The 21154-nt window shown below is 41.0% G+C and overlaps 1 protein-coding gene across 8 annotated transcripts in view; it reads left to right on the top strand.

Annotated features, from left to right (window-relative positions):
* Positions 1 to 21154, top strand: part of LCORL (ligand dependent nuclear receptor corepressor like) — a 179228-nt gene that overhangs the window by 91719 nt on the left and 66355 nt on the right. For 6 of the 8 annotated variants that reach the window (XM_084626503.1, XM_084626499.1, XM_084626497.1 and 3 more), the window contains exon 5: positions 20228 to 20482. In XM_084626503.1, the coding sequence (XP_084482629.1) occupies positions 20228 to 20482 (255 nt within the window). Of the gene's footprint in view, positions 1 to 867; positions 1102 to 1384; positions 3114 to 20227; positions 20483 to 21154 lie in introns of those variants that run through there. The other 2 variants (XM_084626501.1, XM_084626502.1) reach the window with 2 other exon arrangements.

Genomic DNA, 21154 nt, shown 5'->3' on the forward strand with positions numbered 1-21154 from the left:
GAGGATGTTATGAAGGCCAAGATTATAAAAGGGTTCAAAAAAGAACTGGATAAATTAATGGAGGATCAATGACTATTAGCCAAAATGGGCCGGGATGGTGTCCCCGACCTCTGTTTGCCAGAAGCTGGGAATGGGTGTCAGGCAGCCTGGATGAAAAAAAAACAATGATTTAAAAAAAAAAAAAAAAATTAAATCGGATTTTTTTTATTTAAATCAGATTTTTTTGATAAACTAAGATACATTATAGCTCAAAGATATCTCATAATGTAATAGGGATTATAAATTCTAATTCTATAGTATGAGACAATATATTCATGTAACATTTAAGAAAAGTTTTGTAAATGAGTTCCAATAGTTCACGGATTGGGGACCCAATCTTAGGAGTTCTAAGGGCTTCTGTATAGATTATTTAGGTTAATCTTTCTATCTACCCAATGGGACTCAGTGCTCAGTCTAGAAGATACCGTCAGAGATGCTTAGTTTTGCAGTTCTCAAACTGTGGATTTGTGTCTCCAGAGACAACATGATAACATAAAAAATGTTTTAAATAAATAAATATTATATATATATGAAAGAGGGAGAAAGAGAGAGAGAGAGAACAGACCTCAACCCTGTTGTCTATCTGCAAATGTGTGTGTACGAAGTGTCAATCCCTTACCTCTCTCTAAATGTGCAAAGTTTCAAAAAGTCCAACGGATAGAAGATTGTTCTGGACAAGGAGAAGAAGTCTGGAGATAAATGTGAGAAGGGAGGGATAGGCAATAGAAACAAAAGTGAAACTGTTTAAGCAGCATATTTCAGAAATCTTGAGGTCTTTCTGAGTGTAACCTTCATTATCTGAGATCTACTATACCATTCTCTCACTAGAAGGGAAAACCTATAATGGAGCAGGCCGTAAGAGAGACCCAGTTTGGGAATATTTTAATGAAGTTCCTCTACCTGTGGGTAAGACAGGCACGCGTGCAAAATGCAAACAGCGCAACAAAGGAATGCAAGGCCTGGTTGCCCAGATGAAACAACATCATGAGAAGTGTTCCTTCTCAGGAGGAAGCTGGGTTGAAGTTGATGAAAGAAACTTGTCTGAACATGCAGGATCTTCAGGTTGGTAAACTTTTTTTTATTTCATACTACTTTCTTAAGGACTGCTTGTCTTCCTTCTGGACTATTCTTGAACTCTCATGTTTGAGCAAAAATATATAGTTGTTGTTCTATGGTACTATGATTTTAGATGCAGTTGTGATAAAAAAATAAATAGCTGAAATAGGCAGATCTTCCTTTTACGGTTTCACCTTTAAAGTAGTACTGAGTGTCAGTGAATGCAATGAATAATTCTAAATGAGCACTATAGTAATAATAAATAACTGCATTGACTTATTTTGTTTAGGAGAATCCATCCTCAACATACAGGATTCTGAAGACTATCCACCTTCAAGATCACCATTATTTTCTATAGTTTCAGAGTTATCTGCCAGGGATAGTGTTTCAGTCACATCATGTATGTCACATAGCCACAGTATATCACCTGTAGCAAAAAGAAGAAAAAATCATCCAGAAACAACCATAGATAACTTTGTGATAAGAACCAGCAGATCACAAAAAGAGGTGATTGATGAAAAAGTTGCCTGGTTTGTTTATGCAACCAACTCTCTTTTCTGTATGATTGAGAATCCACACTTCATTAACATGGTTCAGTCATTAAGACCAGGAGACAGTCCACCCAACAGAGCAGATGCAACAGGCAAATTGCTGGATAAAGTGTATGAAAGAGAAATTGAGCAGTGTGCAAAAGGTCTAGAGGGTGAAATTGTTAACCTGAGTCTTGATGGGTGGAACAATGTCCACAATGATGCTGTTGTATGTGCTTGTGTGACAACAGAAGGAGGGAAGAACTTCCCTCCAGAAACAACTGATACATCAGGAAATGCGCACACAGCAGAATACTTACAAGAAGTAGCAGTAAAAGCTATAACAAACGGTGAAAAAAATTTTCAAATGGCTAGTATGCAGCTTGGTCACAGACAATGCTGCAAATGTATCCAAGATGAAAAGAAATTTAGAAGAGAGTCCCAAGCTAATACTATACGGTTGCAGAGCTCATTTGATGCACGTCCTAGCCAAAGACTTCAGTGTTCCAGAAATAAAGGCTAATGTTGTTGAAATTGCAAAATACTTCCGTGACAACCACTTTGCAGCAGCTGCTCTGAAAAAAGCGGGAGGAACCAAGCTAATTCGCCCACAAGACATGTGATGGAACTCCGTAGTGGACTGTTTTGAGCACTATATCAAGAACTGGCCTAATCTGATGTCAGTTTGTGAACAAAATTTGAAAAAATAGATGGCACTGTCACAGCCAAAGTTCTCAACATTGGGCTTAAGAGAAATGTTGACTGCATGCCGAGTACCCTGAAGCCTATTTCTGTAGCCTTGAACAAAATGCAGGGAAATAGCTGTTTTATTGTTGACGCTGTTGACATTTGGAAGGAACCGAGTGAGATCTTAAAAACAGAAATATGCAATGACAGAGTTAAATTACAAGCATTAAAAAAAAACGAATGGGACAAGCACTATCTCCAGCTCATTTTCTTGCAAATATTCTCAATATTCGGTACCAGGGTCAAACCTTAATTGCTGAAGAGGAGGAGTTGGCTAGGACATGGGCATCCAGCAATCATCCCTCCGTAATGCCAACTATAATAAACTTCAGAGCTAAGGGTGAACCATTCAAAGAAAATATATGTTTGTTGATGATGTTTTAAAGAAAGTCACACCAGTTCACTGGTGGAAGTCGCTTAAGAACTTGGATTCAGAGAGTGTTGAAGTGATGATCTCACTTTGAACAGCAGTAGCTTCTTCCGCCAGCGTAGAAAGAATATTTTCTTCCTTTGAACTAATTCATTCCAAATTGAGAAATGGTTTGGGACCTGAAAAAGCAGGAAAGCTTGTTTTTCTTTTCCAGATTATGAACAAACATGAAACGGACAGTGAAGACAACTGAGTTAGTTGCAGAAGCCAGTATTTTAAGTTTCTCATGTTGACCTGGCTGACGTAGTCGATTTAATTTTTTTTAATATTTCATTTAACTATTTTAGTTAAAACAATTTAAACAAAAACAAACCTGCTTTTAGAAAACTTGAATGTTTAACTAAATTCAAAAATTCGTATGCTTGTTTTGTGAAAATATTATATATTTGTTGTGGAAGAAAAAAAATCCAGAATACATAATGTTGTTGCTTTAGTTAAATAAAACAATTTAAATGTTTGTCTGGTGATGTTCTCCTCCTAATACAGCCTGGCAAGAAAATCCTCCAAATATTAATGATTAACCTGTTGAATTGGAGATAGTTCACCTCCCAATGACTTCATAAATATCTGCTTCTGTCAAGGTTCCTCCCCCACTCTGAACTCTAGGGTACAGATGTGGGGACCTGCATGAAAAACCTCCTAAGCTTATCTTTACCAGCTTAGGTCAAAACTTCCCCAAGGTACAAAATATTCCACCCGTTGTCCTTGGACTGGCCGCTACCACCACCAAACTAATACTGGTTACTGGGGAAGAGCTGTTTGGACGCGTCCTTCCCCCCAAAATACTTCCCAAAACCTTGCACCCCACTTCCTGGACAAGGTTTGGTAAAAAGCCTCACCAATTTGCCTAGGTGACTACAGACCCAGACCCTTGGATCTTAAGAACAACGAACAATCCTCCCAACACTTGCACCCCCCCTTTCCTGGGAAATGTTGGATAAAAAGCCTCACCAATTTGCATAGATGACCACAGACCCAAACCCTTGGATCTGAGAACAATGAAAAAGCATTCAGTTTTTTTACAAGAAGACTTTTAATAAAAAAAATAGAAGTAAATAGAAATAAAGAAATCCCCCCTGTAAAATCAGGATGGTAGATATCTTACAGGGTAATTAGATTCAAAAACATAGAGAACCCCTCTAGGCAAAACCTTAAGTTACAAAAAAGATACACAGACAGAAATAGTTATTCTATTCAGCACAATTCTTTTCTCAGCCATTTAAAGAAATCATAATCTAACACATACCTAGCTAGATTACTTACTAAAAGTTCTAAGACTCCATTCCTGTTCTGTCCCCGGTAAAGACCAGCATATAGACAGACTATAGACAGACACACAGACCCTTTGTTTCTCTCCCTCCTCCCAGCTTTTGGAAGTATCTTGTCTCCTCATTGGTCATTTTGATCAGGTGCCAGCGAGGTTACCTTTAGCTTCTTCACCCTTTACAGGTGAGAGGAGCTTTCCCCTGGCCAGGAGGGATTTCAAAGGGGTTTACCCTTCCCTTTATATTTATGACAGCTTCAATTACCTTTGGTAAATGAAATAACCAAATGATCATCAGAAAATTAATCTGAGAAGTTTTAAAAAAAAACTTTAAAAATGTATAGTGTGTACCTTCTAAAAATGAAACCTATCTCTGTCTCTGAGTTATGAGGAATATCTATTAAGGTTATAACAGCCAACGAGAACGCACTTTTATGTAGAAATCCATGATTAAATCAAGTCTTCCTGACTAATGATTTAAATCAATTTGATTTAAATCAAATCCACCCTGGTGACAGGGGATGGATCTCTTGATGGTTACCTGTTCTGTTCATTCCCTCTGAAGCACCTGGCATTGGGCACTGTCGGAAGACAGGATATTGGGCTAGGTGGACCTTTGGTCTGACCTAGTATGGCCATTCTTATCAACAAAAAACATAAGAACATATGTACTTTTGCTGCGCAAATCAGCCCTCACAAAAGGTTAGTCTGTTTCACTCAACCGGGATCAGTTCCAGTAGTAAGTGCTTCCCTTCATCCTCTCCTGTATGTCCCAGGGTTATTGTCAAAAGTCGTGGCAGTGGTAGCCGCTTATCTACATCAGCTGGGAACAACGCACAAACTTAATAGGGGCTTGTCTAGGTGCAGTAACAGTCAGAGTTTACCTCCCTGTGGACAGGCGTACAACTTTAAGAAGCCTAATCTCCCAGGTTCAAGTAAGCCACCAGACGTTGGCCAGAAATTGTCTCCAGCTACTAAGACATGTAATAGCTTGTACTTTTGTAATACAACACGCCAGTTTACATCTTTGCTGTCTGCAGTGCTGTCAGAACAGTCCATCTCCAGAGCAATTGCTGTCTAGACAAGCTGCTGTCTGTCCATCATGTGCCAGACTCACTCAGTTTGTGGAAGGAGTTTCTGTTTAGGAGTTCCTTTTACCCAATGCAACCCCCCCCCTCCTCCCCATCATTATAACTTTAGAAAAATGCCTTATAGGTTGTGAGTGGGCATCTAAGGACGTGCACCACTCAGGGCAAATCATCTGCCCAAGAGTCTTCTGCACATCAACTTTGTGGAATTAAGGGCTGTCAGGAATACCTGTATTCGTAAACAGAGGTCAATCCATCATAGTCATGACAGACAACAGAGCCTATGTGCTCTATATAAATCATTGGGGCTAAGCGGAGGGAGCAAGAGCCCCCTGCTTTTGTGCTCACGCACTAAAAGTATGGAACTGGTGTATAGTCAACATACTCATCTCAACCTTGTACTTTCCAGGGATACAAAACACCATGATCAACAATTTGAGCAGGCACTTCTCCCAAAATTAAGAATGGGAGCTAAACTTTCAGATTTTCAAATGTATTCTTCTGATTGGGGGGGGTTTCCAGAAATAGAATAATAGATTATCAGGGTTGGAAGGGACCTCAGGAGGTCATCTAGTCCAATCCCCTGCTCAAAGCAGGACCAATCCCCAACGAAGTCATCCAGCCAGGGCTTTGTCAAGCCTGACCTTAAAAACGTTGAAGGAAGGAGATTCCACCACCTCCCTAGGTAACGCATTCCAGTGTTTCACCACCCTCCTAGTGAAATTTTTTTTCCTAATATACAACCTAAACCTCCCCCACTGCAACTTGAGACCATTACTCATTGTTCTATCATCTGGTACCACTGAGAACAGTCTAGATCCATCCTCTTTGGAACCCCCTTTCAGGTAGTTGAAAGCAGCTGTCAAATCCCCCCTCATTCTTCTCTTCTGCAGACTAAACAATCCCAGTTCCCTCATCGTCTCCTCATAAGTCATGTGTTCCAGTCCCCTAATTACAGGTTTCAGAGTAACAGCCGTGTTAGTCTGTATTCGCAAAAAGAAAAGGAGTACTTGTGGCACCTTAGAGACTAACCAATTTATCTGAGCGTAGGCTTTCGTGAGCTACAGCTCACTTCATCGGATGCATACTGTGGAAACTGCAGAAGACGTTATATACTCAGAGACCATGAAACAATACCTCCTCCCACCCCACTCTCCTGCTGGTAATAGCTTATCTAAAGTGATCATTCGAGAGTGGTCACTTTGGATGGGCTATTACCAGCAGGAGCGTGAGTTTGTGTGTGTGTGTGGGGGGGGGGGAGGGTGAGAGAACCTGGATTTGTGCTGGAAATGGCCCAACTTGATGATCACTTTAGATAAACTGTTACCAGCAGGACAGTGGGGTGGGAGGAGGTATTGTTTCATGGTCTCTGTTTCATGGTCTCTATGTGTATATAATGTCTTCTGTAGTTTCCACGGTATGCATCCGATGAAGTGAGCTGTAGCTCACGAAAGCTCATGCTCAAATAAATTGGTTAGTCTCTAAGGTGCCACAAGTACTCCTTTTCTCCTTACAATGTGTATGATAATCAAGTTGGGCCATTTCCAGCACAAATCCATGTTTTCTCACCCCCTTACCCCCCCCCCCCCAAACTCACTGTCCTGCTGGTAATAGCTTATCCAAAGTGACCATTCTCCTTACAATGTGTATGATAATCAAGGTGGGCCATTTCCAGCATAAATCCAAGTTTAACCAGAACGTCTGGGGGGGGGGGGTAGGAAAAAACAAGGGGAAATATGCTACCTTGCATAATGACTTAACCACTCCCAGTCTCTATTTAAGCCTAAATTAATAGTATCCAATTTGCAAATGAATTCCAATTCAGCAGTTTCTCACTGGAGTCCCCTAATTGTTTTTGTTGCCCTCCACTGGACACTTTCCAATCTTTCCACATCCTTCTTGTAGTGTGGGGCCCAAAACTGGACACAGTACTCCAGATGAGGCCTCACCAATGTCGAATAGAAGGGAACAATCACGTCCCTCGATCTGCTGGCAATGCCCGTGCTTATACAGCCCAAAATGTCATTAGCCTTCTTGGCAACAAGGGCACACTGTTGACTCGTATCCAGGTTCTCGTCCACCATAATCCCTAGGTCCTTTTGTGCAGAATTCCTGTCTAGCCATTTGGTCCCTCGTCTGTAGCGGAGCATGGGATTCTTCCTTCCTAAGTGCAGGACTCTGCGCTTGTCCTTGTTGAACCTCATCAGATTTCTTTTGGCCCAATCCTAGACAAATCAGAGGTCCCTCTGTATCGTATCCCTACCCTCCAGCGTATCTACCACTCCTCCCAGTTTAGTGTCATCTGCAAACTTGCTGAGGGTGCAGTCCATGCCATCCTCTGGATCATTAATGAAGATACTCAACAAAACCGGCCCCAGGACTGACCCTTGGGGCACTCCGCTTGATACCGGCTGCCAACTAGACATGGAGCCATTGATCACTATCCGTTGAGCCCGACGATCTAGCCAGCTTTCTGTCCACCTTAGGGTCCATTTATTCAGCCCATACTTCTTTAATTTGCGGGCAAGAATACTGTGGGAGACAGTATGAAAAGCTTGGCTAACGTCAAGGAATAAACATGTCCACTGCTTTCCTCTCATCCACAGAGCCAGTTATCTCTTCATAGAAGGCAATTAGATCAGTCAGGCATGACTTGCCCTTGGTGAATCCATGCTGACTGTTCCTGATCACTTTCCTCTTCTCTAAGTGTTTCAGAATTGATTCCTTGAGGACCTGCTCCATGATTTTTCCAGGGATCTCTTTGCCCCACCACTGCCAACAGAAAGTTCAGGAAACTTTGTTGGAGGGGAGGGCTGGATCCTCAGTCCATAGGGGATGCCTTCCTGTCCTCTTGGATAGAGGGCCTTCTCTATGCATTTCTGCTGACACTGTTGATCCTGAGAGTGGCAAACAAGATCAGGCAAGACAAAACCGAAGTCCTCTTCACTGCACTGACTTGGCCGAGAGAAGTCTGGTACCTTTACCTGATTCACCTCTCTTCCGTCTATTCCACATGTGCTGTCTCCAGTCAGATTTTTTAACTCTAAGCTTGACTCCTCAATGGTTCTCGGTGATAGTAACTTCCTGTTTGACAGAGGTACAACCGGTTCTGTTCGAACAAAGGAACATTTCTACTAGAAACACTCACCTCAAAAAGTGGGAAGAGATTTCACCACTGGTGTGTCCACTAACAGTTTTTGTCTGCTCTATCTTCCCTCTTCACTATTCTCAGTTGCCTGATGGAATTTAAAAAAAAGTCTTTTCACGAGTTCTGTCAAGGTTCATTTGGTGGCTATCGCAGCCTTTCATTCACAAGTAGAGATTTTCTGTGTTTGCTCACTCCACCGTGTGTTAAATAGTGTTACATTTGCAAATAAATTGTAGCTCTGCAGTTTCTCTTTGAAGTCTGTATTTGAAGTTTTTTTGTTGAAGTATGGCTACTTTTAAATCTGTTATAGAATATCCAGGGAGATTGAAGTGTTCTCCTACTGGCTTTTGTATGTTCCTATTCCTGATGTCTAATTTGTTTCCATTAATTATTTATTGTTCGGTTTGGCCAATGTACATGGCAGAGGGGCATTGCTGGCACATCATGGCATATATCACATTAGTAGATGTGCAGGTGAATGAGCTCCTGATGGTGTTGCTCATGTGGTTGGGTCCTCTGATGGTGTCACTAGAGTAGATATGAAAACAGGCAACGGGGTTTGTTACAGGGATTGGTTCCTGGGTTAGTGTTTCTGTGGTGTGGTATGTAGTTGCTGCTGAGTATTTGCTTCAGAATGGAAGGCTGTCTGTACGCAAGGACTGGCCTGCCTCCCAAGGTCTGTAGGAGCCTTCAATCTCCGTGGACATTCTATAACAGATTTAAAAGTAGCCATACTTCAACAAAAAAACTTCAAAAACAGACTTCAAAGAGAAACTGCAGAGCTACAATTCATTTGCAAATTTAACACCATTAATTTGGCATTGAATAGGGACTGGGAGTGGCTGGCTCACTACAAAAGCAATTTTCCCTCTTTTGGTATTGACACCTCCTCATCAATTATTGGGAGTGGACCACATCCACCCTGATGGAATTGGCCCTGTCAACTCTGGTTCTCCACTTGTAAGGTAACTCCCTTCTCTTGTGTCAGTATATTTATGCTTGCATTTGTAATTTTCACTCCATGCATCTGAAGAAGTGGGTTTTTTACCCATGAAAGCTTATGCCCAAATAAGATTGATCAAGGGGCTGATTAATTTTTTCCGACAAGTTAGAAAGTCTACTCCTGCATGGAATTTGAACTTGGTTCTTAATTATTTCATGAAACATCTGTTTGAACCGATGGCTAAATGTTTGTTGCTTCATTTGTCGATGAAGACATCCTCCTTGGTGGCCATTAATTCTGCCCAGAGAGCAGGAGAAATGGGTTCATTAGTGGCAGATTCACCCTTTACAGTATTCTTCAGAGAAAAATAATTGTTACAGCATCCTAAGTCCCTACCTAAATATCTTTTAACATTCATGTTAGGTAACCAAGTTTTTCATTAGTCTTTTTTCCCCTCCCCACAAACCACAGCAATGTAGGGAGGGAGCTGTCCTCCGTACATATATGTTAGAAAGGCATTAGCCGTCTATCTGGACAGAACTAAACCATTTAGGAAGTCTCCTAGAGTGTTTGTTTCATTTGTGGACATATCCAAGGATCCACAGTTTCCAGCTGGAGAGTTTTAAGGTTGATTTCAGGATATATTTTTCTGAGAGGCTGCTAACGTTCCACCTCCTTCCAGAGCATTAACTAATTTTACAAGATCCCAGTCTATTTCTTTGGTGCTATTGAGAATAGTTCCAGTTGCAGGAATTTGCAGAGCTGCTACTTGGTCTTCATTCATACTTTTCCCAAACAATGCTTTTATACTTGCTGCCAGATTAGAAGCTGCTATTGGCAATCCAGCTCTGTCATCACTCTTAGATCCAGCTCCAAAATTCCCTTATCCTTCTGGGAATACTGCTCGGGAGTCAGCTGAAGTGAATTGCTCATAGGGATGCTACTTGAAGAAGGAGAGGTTGCTCAGCTTGTGCAGTAACTGGAGTTCCTTGAGATATGCATCCCTACGGGCACACCACAACCTGCCTTCCTTCATCTCTGTTTCGGAGTTGCTTCTTGCGGGGCTTCGCAGCAGAGAAAGAATTGAGGGTGGTTCGCCTGCACAGCTTTACATATCCTTGGTATGGGGCATGAGGATGTCTGGAGAACATGCATTGGCCAAACACACTGCTACTGAAAATCTTCAGTCAAAAGCACATCTATGCATGAGCACATGAAGTGGAGAACCCTTCTGGGGACGCACATCTCAAAGAGCTCTAGTAACTGCACAAGACGAGTAACCGGTCCTTTCTTCAGAGGGCTTCTGGTAGCCTATGAGCCCAGTTGTGGCCACAGCTTAACAGAAAACAATAGTTCCACTAAAAGTGGATCAGCATTCATCTGAGAAGCTCTTTACTTCAGCCAGCCTTTCTCCAGGAGTTGAGTGCTGGAGGCCTGTGGTCCTCTCTGGTCTGTTCCAAACAAACTCTGCTCTGATCTCCCCTCGTAAGCTGTTCCTTCCAAGTCTGACATCTCTCACAAGTGGGGTGCGGCTGACTGAGCCCATAATAGTTTATTAACTGTGTGGTGCCCAATGTGGGGTTTGTATACCTCATCACACCCTCTGTAGACTTTCTAAAATGTGTGTATATCCAAACCACCAACTAAACTAGTCATCTATGTTCTCTACAAAGGGCCATCCCAGTATAGTGATCCTGTATAGTATAGCTTAGAAGATGGACTTGAACATTTTTGGCATGCTAGTACAAGCATTTGTTTAATAGGTACAGCACCTAGAACATGGGGGCGGTCTTGATGCTGGGGACTCCAGACAGTAATAAATAATACATCAGGGAGACTCAAACTGGGGGTCATGACCCCTTAAGGGGTCACAAGGTGGTTACATGGGGGTCATGAGCTTTCAGCTCCATGGGGCTGACAGCCCCAAGCCGCCATTAAATTAAATTATCTCTTCGATTTTTAATTTATAAAGGGGGTCACACTCAGAGGCTTGCTGTGTGAAAGGGGTCACCAATACAAAAAGCTTGAAAACCACTATAATACAGAGTAATAATCATTACAGTTACTCAGTAGCTCCATCATTGTCTTCCCTTGTATTTTGGACTGGAATGTTGAGAAATCATGGGCAGAAAAATTCCAGCTACTCCTCACTGACACTCCTGAAGCTGGGAGCAATACCTACTTTGGTCCCAGTACCAGCGAGGGACCTGCATCTCCCTGGGCAAAAGTTAGAGCAACCACAGAGCTACTTTCTGTTAGGCCAAATTCTTAAGGACTGTTCCACTGCCTGAGGAATGGTGCACACACACATACTGGGGAAATCCTCAGCTGCCCAGTGATTTGGGAAAAATAGGTGGCCTGACTTCATGTCTAAATGCCACAAGTACTCCTCTTCTTTTTATTTAAATAGCTCTTAGCTATAGTCATGACTTCCTAAGAAATAATAAAACACATCTTTGCACTGTATTACTAGGGTGTTCACCCAAAGCGTATTTGGTGCTACCTACTGAGGATTAAAAAAAAAATTCCATAACCGCACTATATATAGAGAGATGCAGTTTATTTTTTTTGCAAGAGTGTATTTATTATATTTACTGTTTTCACATTCACTAAATTTAGTTACTATTATGTACATACAGTGAAACACTTCTGCTAAGTAGAATATTAAACTTTTTAATATTTTTTTCATTTGTAAAAAAATACAGTTTTATAAGCACAGTTACACATAATTTTTTGACTTTGTCATATAATGCAACTGGGGCATATGTATTGTAATTTAATTACTTCAACCTAGCAAGTCCTTTATTGAATTTATCTTTTAAAAATATTTTTCAGTATTCATCAACATACTTTTAAAAATTACATTTCAGTACTTTTGCATAAGTAAATTTTTACTTGACAGAAGTATACAGTATGTGATTGAAAATCCTGTATAAATCCAAGGTCACATATTGTTTTCATTTGAATTTTTCTCATTGACTGGTAGCACTCTCAAGACCCACAACACTTCAACCTGTCTTGAAGAGCTGTTGGGCATTATATCTTCTTCATTATATCTTCTAATCAGTTCCCTGCCATATCATATTTGAAAAGAAAAGCTAGGTTTCTCATTCTTTTCCCCCAAACAAGTTTTTCTAGTCTATATGATTCCTCCACCATCTGAGAAGTTAAAGAAATATGATCTGTCTCAGAAAGAATAGTAGTATAGTGCACACTCTCTCTATATATTATTTCAGTAACACTGATGTGGCCAGATTACCAACAGATTCAGTTGTGGTATCTCACTAAGTCAGGGTTGAGTTGGGTACATAAATGAACAGAGGAGGAACACATAGGGAGTATGAGATGCACATCGTCCCCAAGGAAGTTGCTGATATTTTTAAAATCTGGTCTAGACTAAAGAAATTCATGTTTCTTGAAGATTTTTCACCAGGATTTGAGAGGGGTGATGTTTTCAGGAGTGTAAATACAGAATTTCACACAGCTCTGATCTTGAACCCAGTCTTTCAAAGTTATTATCAAGAACTTTGTGGCCTGATTCTCACTTAACCTTTTAGCTGCAGAGCTCTTAGATAAGTTATGTTATTTATAAGAAAAATCTGGACCTGATGATGTGAAACCAAAGTAGCATCTACTGGTAAGCAAAGTGATTAGCACCTCAGGGTTTATTTTTAGATTCTGTGTGGGTCTTTCAGTTAAATATATACACCCATACACATAAGTTGTATGTGCTTGTTTAGCATTGACCCAAGAGTTCTTTAAAGAATTGTAGAAAAACAAATATAAAGTAGTCCCATGTTTAGGTATAAAGATAATAAAATATGAAATTCAAAGTACTATTTATATTTAAGTCATGTGCAATCTTGAGTCATGTTCTGCCTCTTCCACACACACACACACACACACACACACACATTCTCCATATATTAGCTTTTTATGGTAAATAAGTTTAAATCTGTAAATTTACAGTAACTGGCAGTTGAAGATCTGGGTTGATTTTAATGGATTTTTTTCCATAGGTCATATAAAATTGGAAAATGTTCAGAGGGGATTTTCTTTTTAAAGCCTAATATTTGAGAGAATGTTTTGATGGGAAATTTGAATCTCCAGTGTTCAGACTGAGTGAAAAGATGACTTCTGCAATTACCAGCTTTGCAAATTCAACCTGGGGTCTAACAGTCAGTGTGTGATTTACACATGATCAACAGTAAAGATTCTGAAATTGGAAAAAACAGTAATTTTGTGGATACAGAGAGATTATTGCTACATAGCTTACTCTCCACTATTATGTTATTTCAGCAACTTTGATAGTAATTGTATTTCACTAAAGATGCCAGATGGGCAGATTTTTCATTCCTGGTTTTTGTGCTCCCTAGCATAACATAGGGTGAACTCTCCAAGTTCTGTAGTTTTTGTGGTTCCTAAAGGCACAGAGAGTGTGTTGGGGTGCAAGCCACCTCACCTTCCCGTCTCCACTGGTGGTTGCATATTACCCAGGAATCTGTAGTTCTTTTCTAGTCAGCTCTTTCTTGACTGTGTCAGCAAAAGAACTTCGCTCTCTCGTCCCTGCTCCAGCTGGTAGCCTGCTTAGTGTTGATCATACTTCAGATATCTTTTTGTGTTTGTTAACTTTTTGACTGTTACATTTTTCAGTAGTTCTTTTCTTGCTCTAGTTTGGGAACTTCAGTTCCATAGGTAGGTATTTATTTCTATTAGATGCTTCGGTGCTTTAATTTCACCACTTTGTCCTTGCATTAGCGTTTTTGCCTTGACGTCTGTTGTTTCATCACTTTGACACTTGTTGCCTTGCTGCTGCTTCACCTTTTTCACCTTGTTTTTTGTTTTTGGTTCCCCCCCTCCCCCCCCCAAAGCTTCCTTAAGTCTTTTTGGCTCTGGTCTGCATTTCAGAGTTCGCTAAATTACAAAGCTATTTGCACTGAGTGGTTTTTCTGTTTTTCAAAATATCATCCACTGCCTTTACCCTTAAGGAGCTAGGAAGATTACTTAATGGAGTCAGTGTCCATGAGGCAGAAAAATATCAGTAATAGAGAAGTGTGCTTGCTGTGCCCTGTGCCAGGGTGTTAGATTGTAATGTGGTAGGGAGTATTACATCTCTCTCCAACCATTCAGGCATCATGTGGATTGCCTTCAGGGTCTCCTCAGAGAAGTCCTGGAGATTCTAGAAGGTGTCTTAAGACTGACTGAGAGTGTATCCAAAGAGAAATTCTCAAACCATAAGTCTTAGTTGTCTTCAGCTGCTAACGTTAAAAATTTATGACAGCACCACTGAAGTGCCCTGCACTTCATGCAGAGTCCCTCATACCCTTGGAGTCTTTGCGCCTGAAAATTAGTGGTACTGAGCTCCTGCTCATCGGATAAGGTATTGCCTCTGAACAAGAAGCATTGGCAGGAGGCTAGAGATAGCCAGCTGACCTCTTGTGCTTCACTGATGAAGCCCCCAACTCCAGGCAGCTTTATATTCAGATATCCATGATTCCCTTTTGTTTCCAGGGCTTGAGGTTGAGATGGAGCTAGGAATCATGAATGGCAGTACTTGGCTCCTTCAGATGTTGGAGTACTGCTTTCAGTGGTTCCCTCTAATGCTGTACCATGAGCTGTCAGATTTCTTGGCGCAACCTGAACTTATTTTTGTACTGTTTTGGCACCTCTGGTGTCGGTGTTCTTTGCGCAGTGTGTTGATGCATCCCAATGTAGTGTTGACACTTAAGACCAAACCATCATATTAGCTCATTAGTTCTTCAGACATTTGGGTGGGGCAGGGTGCTGTCATTGTTACCTGGATTCTGAAGAACTGGAGAACTCATCTGATAGCAAATACATGCCAGCATGGAGAAGCAGCACGCTAAATGTTGAGATAGGGCAAGTCCAGGAATTTTCAAGGGCTGTGATATGTGGGTCAGAAACCCAAGTCCAGTAGGGCTGCATTTTTCTTGCTATCTGTCTTGCAGCTGCTGGTGACAGAAATGTGACAGGCAACTTATACCACTGCTCCATTCTTGGAGACAGTTGTGGAAAAGTCTATCTTTCCAATGAATGGCATCAGTCATGTGTTCCTCCCTTCCCACAAGAACCTGGTGACCAACACAACTATGGTTCAAGCAAAAACGAGTCAAACACATGGCACCAGGCCCCAGAAACCTTAGGTCAGAGATCATAGAATCATAGAATATCAGGGTTGGAAGGGACCCCTGAAGGTCATCTAGTCCAACCCCCTGCTCGAAGCAGGACCAATTCCCAGTTAAATCATCCCAGCCAGGGCTTTGTCAAGCCTGACCTTAAAAACCTCTAAGGAAGGAGATTCTACCACCTCCCTAGGTAACGCATTCCAGTGTTTCACCACCCTCTTAGTGAAAAAGTTTTTCCTAATATCCAATCTAAACCTACCCCACTGCAACTTGAGACCATTACTCCTCGTTCTGTCATCTGCTACCATTGAGAACAGTCTAGAGCCATCCTCTTTGGAACCCCCTTTCAGGTAGTTGAAAGCAGCTATCAGATCCCCCCTCATTCTTCTCTTCTGCAGGCTAAACAATCCCAGCTCCCTCAGCCTCTCCTCGTAAGTCATGTGTTCTAGACCCCTAATCATTTTTGTTGCCCTTCGCTGGACTCTCTCCAATTTATCCACATCCTTCTTGTAGTGTGGGGCCCAAAACTGGACACAGTACTCCAGATGAGGCCTCACCAATGTCGAATAGAGGGGAACAATCACGTCCCTCGATCTGCTCGCTATGCCCCTACTTATACATCCCAAAATGCCATTGGCCTTCTTGGCAACAAGGGCACACTGCTGACTCATATCCAGCTTCTCGTCCACTGTCACTCCTAGGTCCTTTTCCGCAGAACTGCTGCCTAGCCATTCGGTCCCTAGTCTGTAGCGATGCATTGGATTCTTCCATCCTAAGTGCAGGACCCTGCACTTATCCTTATTGAACCTCATCAGATTTCTTTTGGCCCAATCCTCCAATTTGTCTAGGTCCTTCTGTATCCTATCCCTCCCCTCCAGCGTATCTACCACTCCTCCCAGTTTAGTATCATCCGCAAATTTGCCGAGAGTGCAATCCACACTATCCTCCAGATCATTTATGAAGATATTGAACAAAACCGGCCCCAGGACCGACCCTTGGGGCACTACACTTGATACCGGCTGCCAACTAGACATGGAGCCATTGATCACTACCCGTTGAGCCCGACAATCTAGCCAGCTTTCTACCCACCTTATAGTGCATTCATCCAGCCCATACTTCCTTAACTTGCTGACAAGAATACTGTGGGAGACCGTGTCAAAAGCTTTGCTAAATGGAATTAATATGGACAAAGAAATTATAAATCGGCAGGTATAGCCTTTTTGTATTGTGATCTATTGGGCCTTCAAAGCCAATGTGCAGGTCATGCTTTGGAAAAATGTGTCTGTGTTGGTGGAGTCCTTTCACAAGGGCAAATACTAGAATTGGATCATTTTCAGACAGTCATTGATGTGGATAATAAGATAGTAACAGCCTAAGTTAAAGGTGTTGTGGTTCAAATGCAAGACAAACAAAGCTTTTAGCAAGCAAGCAGGCTGGTCTCTCGTGTCGGCTTTTCCACCCTCTCTTTTATTCTCTCTCTATCCTTGTGCATTACATACTCCACCAGCAAAAAGGAAACAGCAAAAAGGAAACAGCAAAAGGAATAATATGACTTTGATTAATATTCTTATTTACCGGCTTCTATCTACTACATTCCTTGCTCTTGGGCCTTTAGCCCAGTCCGGGGAGGCTTCCCATGGTTCATGTCCTCTGGGCGACTTCCCATGGTTCATGTCCTTGAAAGGAGCAGTGTGTGCACTGCTCCCACACAACACTCAGGGTGTGCTCTGAATGTTTCCTGGAGCATGAACCCTTCATAAAGGAATGGATGACTGTATGTCTGCTTCTCTGCTAGCTGCCAAATAGGTACTTAATAGAACCTCTGAGAGGAATGGGTGGGTACTCCTATAGAGAAGATAAGAGTTGATGGCAACTCTGTTTTTTCTGTATTTTGTGGTTGGGTCCATTGAGCTTCTCACAAGGGAAGGAGGGGAAAGAGAGAGAAGCCCCACTGAAGAGGCAATTTGCGAGCTTGTTATCCCCAATGGCCACTGGTTGCCTAATTCTCCTTTCAATTGGGAGCACACATGTTCCCCTTCTTGGACAGATGGCTGGTCAAAGACACAATTGAAATAATTCCACCTCACTACTGGGTAGTTTGAGTAGTTTATGATGCTCCCTAGTGGCTTCAGTTCCTCAGCAAACAATAAGAGAAAGTAGGAGCCGTGCTAGACATGGCTCAGCTGAATGCCTTTTTTTGGCTCAGGGCAGAATCCCAGACAGCCCCAATTAGAGAAAGCATAAGCAGTGGAACAGCTCAGACCATGCTGTCAATGTTCGATCTCCTTGCTGCAACTGTGTTAGTAGTACCCTGGACAGTCCCCATATGAAGCAAGTTCATTTGATCCCAAGATCCCATTGAAATATGCATCACAGGGACTTGTGCATCACACTTGAGTGACATGATCCTAGTGGCAGTCCAGCAAGCTATTGCCAGTTAGGAATTGACTTGCAAATACTTCTCTTCCAAATTGTAGTGAAAAATGGATACAGCCAACCTGTGCTGCTGAGCCCACGTTCAGGGATTCCATATTTAGGAAGTTGGGCTCTCACGGAACAGCAGTTGCACATCATTCTTGTGGAGAGGAGCGTGGTCCTAAACACATTAGGCACTTTCAGAGATCTGCTATCTCTAAAAGTAGTGCTGATTCAAATGCACTCTGATCCCCACATTCTGTATGCACAGGTAGGATGATAGTGGATCATGCCTTGATATTCAGAAGCTCTGAAGGTGTGGGAATAGTGGGCGCAGCCCCACCAACATTTCTGGTCGCCATGGGTGATTACTCTGAACCAGGATGCCATACTCCATCCCAACTTGACAGCCCTCACTGATGGTTTTTAGTAGAGCTTCATCAGCATGCTGTCTCCGAGTAGGAGTACTGTGTCATACTGGTCTCTTTGAAACCATTTGTTAGAGGACTTAAAATTTGTAAGAGGTAAAAGTTCAGTGATGTAGTAGGCCCACATGGGTTTGAGCCCTTTAAATTCCTCAGTCCCCACTAATTAAACCTGTTTAATCGTCTGTCTGAGAATAATTTAAACACCACAGTAACTGCATCCAGGTTCATTTGGCAGACGTTTCAGCTTCTCAGGACCCTAGTTGAAGAGTAAACCAGTTTCTCTGCATCCCTTATTGTAAATTTTTGAGAGGCTTGACGCTATTGAAATCCCCATCAAAAAGTTCATGGTGTCATAGGATAGTGATATGGTCTTGACAAAGCCGATGAAAGTTCTCTGGCACACTCAGTACCTGTGAGCTCAAAAAAGGGCAGTGGTTAGATTCCTGGGTCTTGTGTGCCACTTCTGTTGTTAGAGGGGGAGGAGGGTGGAAGAGAGGAGTATGATGCCCTAGCCAACTACTGCTGCCCTTAGAGACCAAAAGTCTTAGAGCTTGGGGAGTGGTGCCTGTCTTGTGCTAAAAAGCGCAAGTGAGAATTCTGCCAAAATTGTATCTTCAGAGAAGCAGAATTACAAGATAAGTAATCCTGCTTTATAAGGTTCCCCACACTCTTTGCCATGACATTTGGGCTGCTGTACAGCAATATTGCTGAAATATTTAAAGCACAATTAAAACATATAATGAAACTAAGATTAACTATAGAAACCATCTTTTTTGTCAAAATAAATGCGATTCAGACATGTAAGGGTTCATTGTTGAATGGGATATGGAGATTTAGCCATTCAACTCCATTGGATGATTTTTGTATCTGAGAGTAAATCCCGTGTATTGCATTGAAAACTCATCTTATGTCAGCAAGAGTAGAAACTATAAGGAAGTAATGATCTATTTTGATAATCTTTCTAACTATTCTTATTCAGTGCTAATTTTTTTTTTTTTTTTGCTTTGTTGATTTGGCAGACCTTTTATATTACAGCAGAAGGTGGGATTTTACGTTATTTTGGTGTTTCTCAAACTATGGTCTATGGCACAGTTGCGGAGTGATCTGATGAGACCTGGCTAGTCACATGATGCTGTCTCTTTTTTTCCTTTTTCCAGCTGGTAAACTGTATTAAAAGATGGCTAAAATATGTTACACTTCTAATACTACTTTTCTGTGTTGGAAAAATTAAGCAATTGCTGTTTTTGCCATAGGGATGTTATGTGAACACAAATTAAAGGAGATATGGCCACATAATTGAAAGTGGGAAAGGAAATTGTTCCCTAAGACAATAGTTTCTCTATTAGAACATGGAAAAAATTTGAGAAATCCAACGTTAGTTTATTACAGAACTACAATTTGTATGGGACATTTCTAATGACTTCTTACCAGCTTGTCTCCGCAATCCTGAATTGACAATGTGGACAATGAAAATTAACTTAATGTGTAAGTGGAACAGCTCTTTGTCAAACTTAATCTTTGGAATATTCTGACATTCTCAGAAAAACAATCAATACTAAGGATTAATTGTGTGTAAAACTGCATTTTTAAAATAAATATTTTGTTTGCTATAGTAAAAGTTCATTCTTAAAGTAACATTTTTGGACTACACTGTAACTTATAGCTTTATTTAATTCACTTGCACTATTTTTGTTTAAACACCTTTCACACCTGAAACCACAGACCCAGAAGTCTACAAGACAGATTTCAGCTCAGTATATTTTAAAAATCAAAGGGCTGGATTCTGGCACCCTTGCTTACATTAAGTAGTACCTTACTTCCCAGGTAATCTCACTGATTTCCATAGAATTACAGATGGAGTAAGGTAGAAAGGGATTCAAAATCTGGGCCAAAATGATTAAATTTCTTAAGTATTTATTAAAAGAAAGATAATCAAAGAAAATTGTTTTTTTATATTAATGCATATGTTCCATGTGTTCTTTTCCCCCCCCAGATCTTCCTCAGAACTGTGATCCTAACATTCCCCTAGTTGCTCAGGAATTAATGAAAAAGATGATCCGTCAGTTTGCAATTGAATACATTTCAAAAAGTAGCAAAATTCAAGAGAATAGAAATGGTTCATCATTTGAACCAAGTCTGATATGTAAAAATATCCAAATGAACCAAACGGAAAACTCCCTTCAGGAAGAACAGGATAGCCCTCTAGACCTCACTGTGAATAGAACTCAAGAACAGAAAACTCAGCAAGGTAAATCTTTTGTATCTGTTTCTTTAATATCCTGCTGTTTTGAAATTGTTTTCATGTAGAATTGTCTTATTGTCCAAATCTGAACAATTTAAAATAATCACTATTTTAAAATGTTTGTCTATCCAAAGTAGCATTCAATACATTAAAATAAATTATATTGTAGATTATTAAAATCCATGTACAAAAAAATCAGTTATTGCATGATTGATTTTTCTTTATTTTTTTCAGCATTAACAAATGGTTCTCTAAACAGCTGCAGAAATCTCATGGGAAAACTTTGAAAAAATTCTTTCAAAAAACATTTTTGTTTGTGTGCCATGTTTCCCTAAAAGCTAAATATCCCCACTCCTGGATCCATGCACTCAGTGACTGGTAGTGATTCAGCAACCTTTGGAACAGTAAAACTCTTAAACCACCTCACCAATGGGCAGCATAAACCTGCTGAAGTGTGATCTACTGCTTGCTTCCCTCATTTACTTTTTGCACCATTAACAAGAGAGAAGTATATATTACACCTGTTTGGTCGCTAAGAAAGCGAGGAAACCAGTGTATGATAACTTTATTGAAGAAATGAGATTTAGAAGCATGAAAGGGAGGGAGAGAAGATACTGGTGGATAAGTAGATGGTGTTCCAAGCACAGAGGGCAGTATGAAAGGAGGCACAAAGTCCGA

This window comes from Lepidochelys olivacea (assembly GCF_965140295.1).
Source record: "Lepidochelys olivacea isolate rLepOli2 genome assembly, chromosome: 4".
Classification (NCBI taxonomy): Eukaryota; Metazoa; Chordata; order Testudines; family Cheloniidae; genus Lepidochelys; species Lepidochelys olivacea.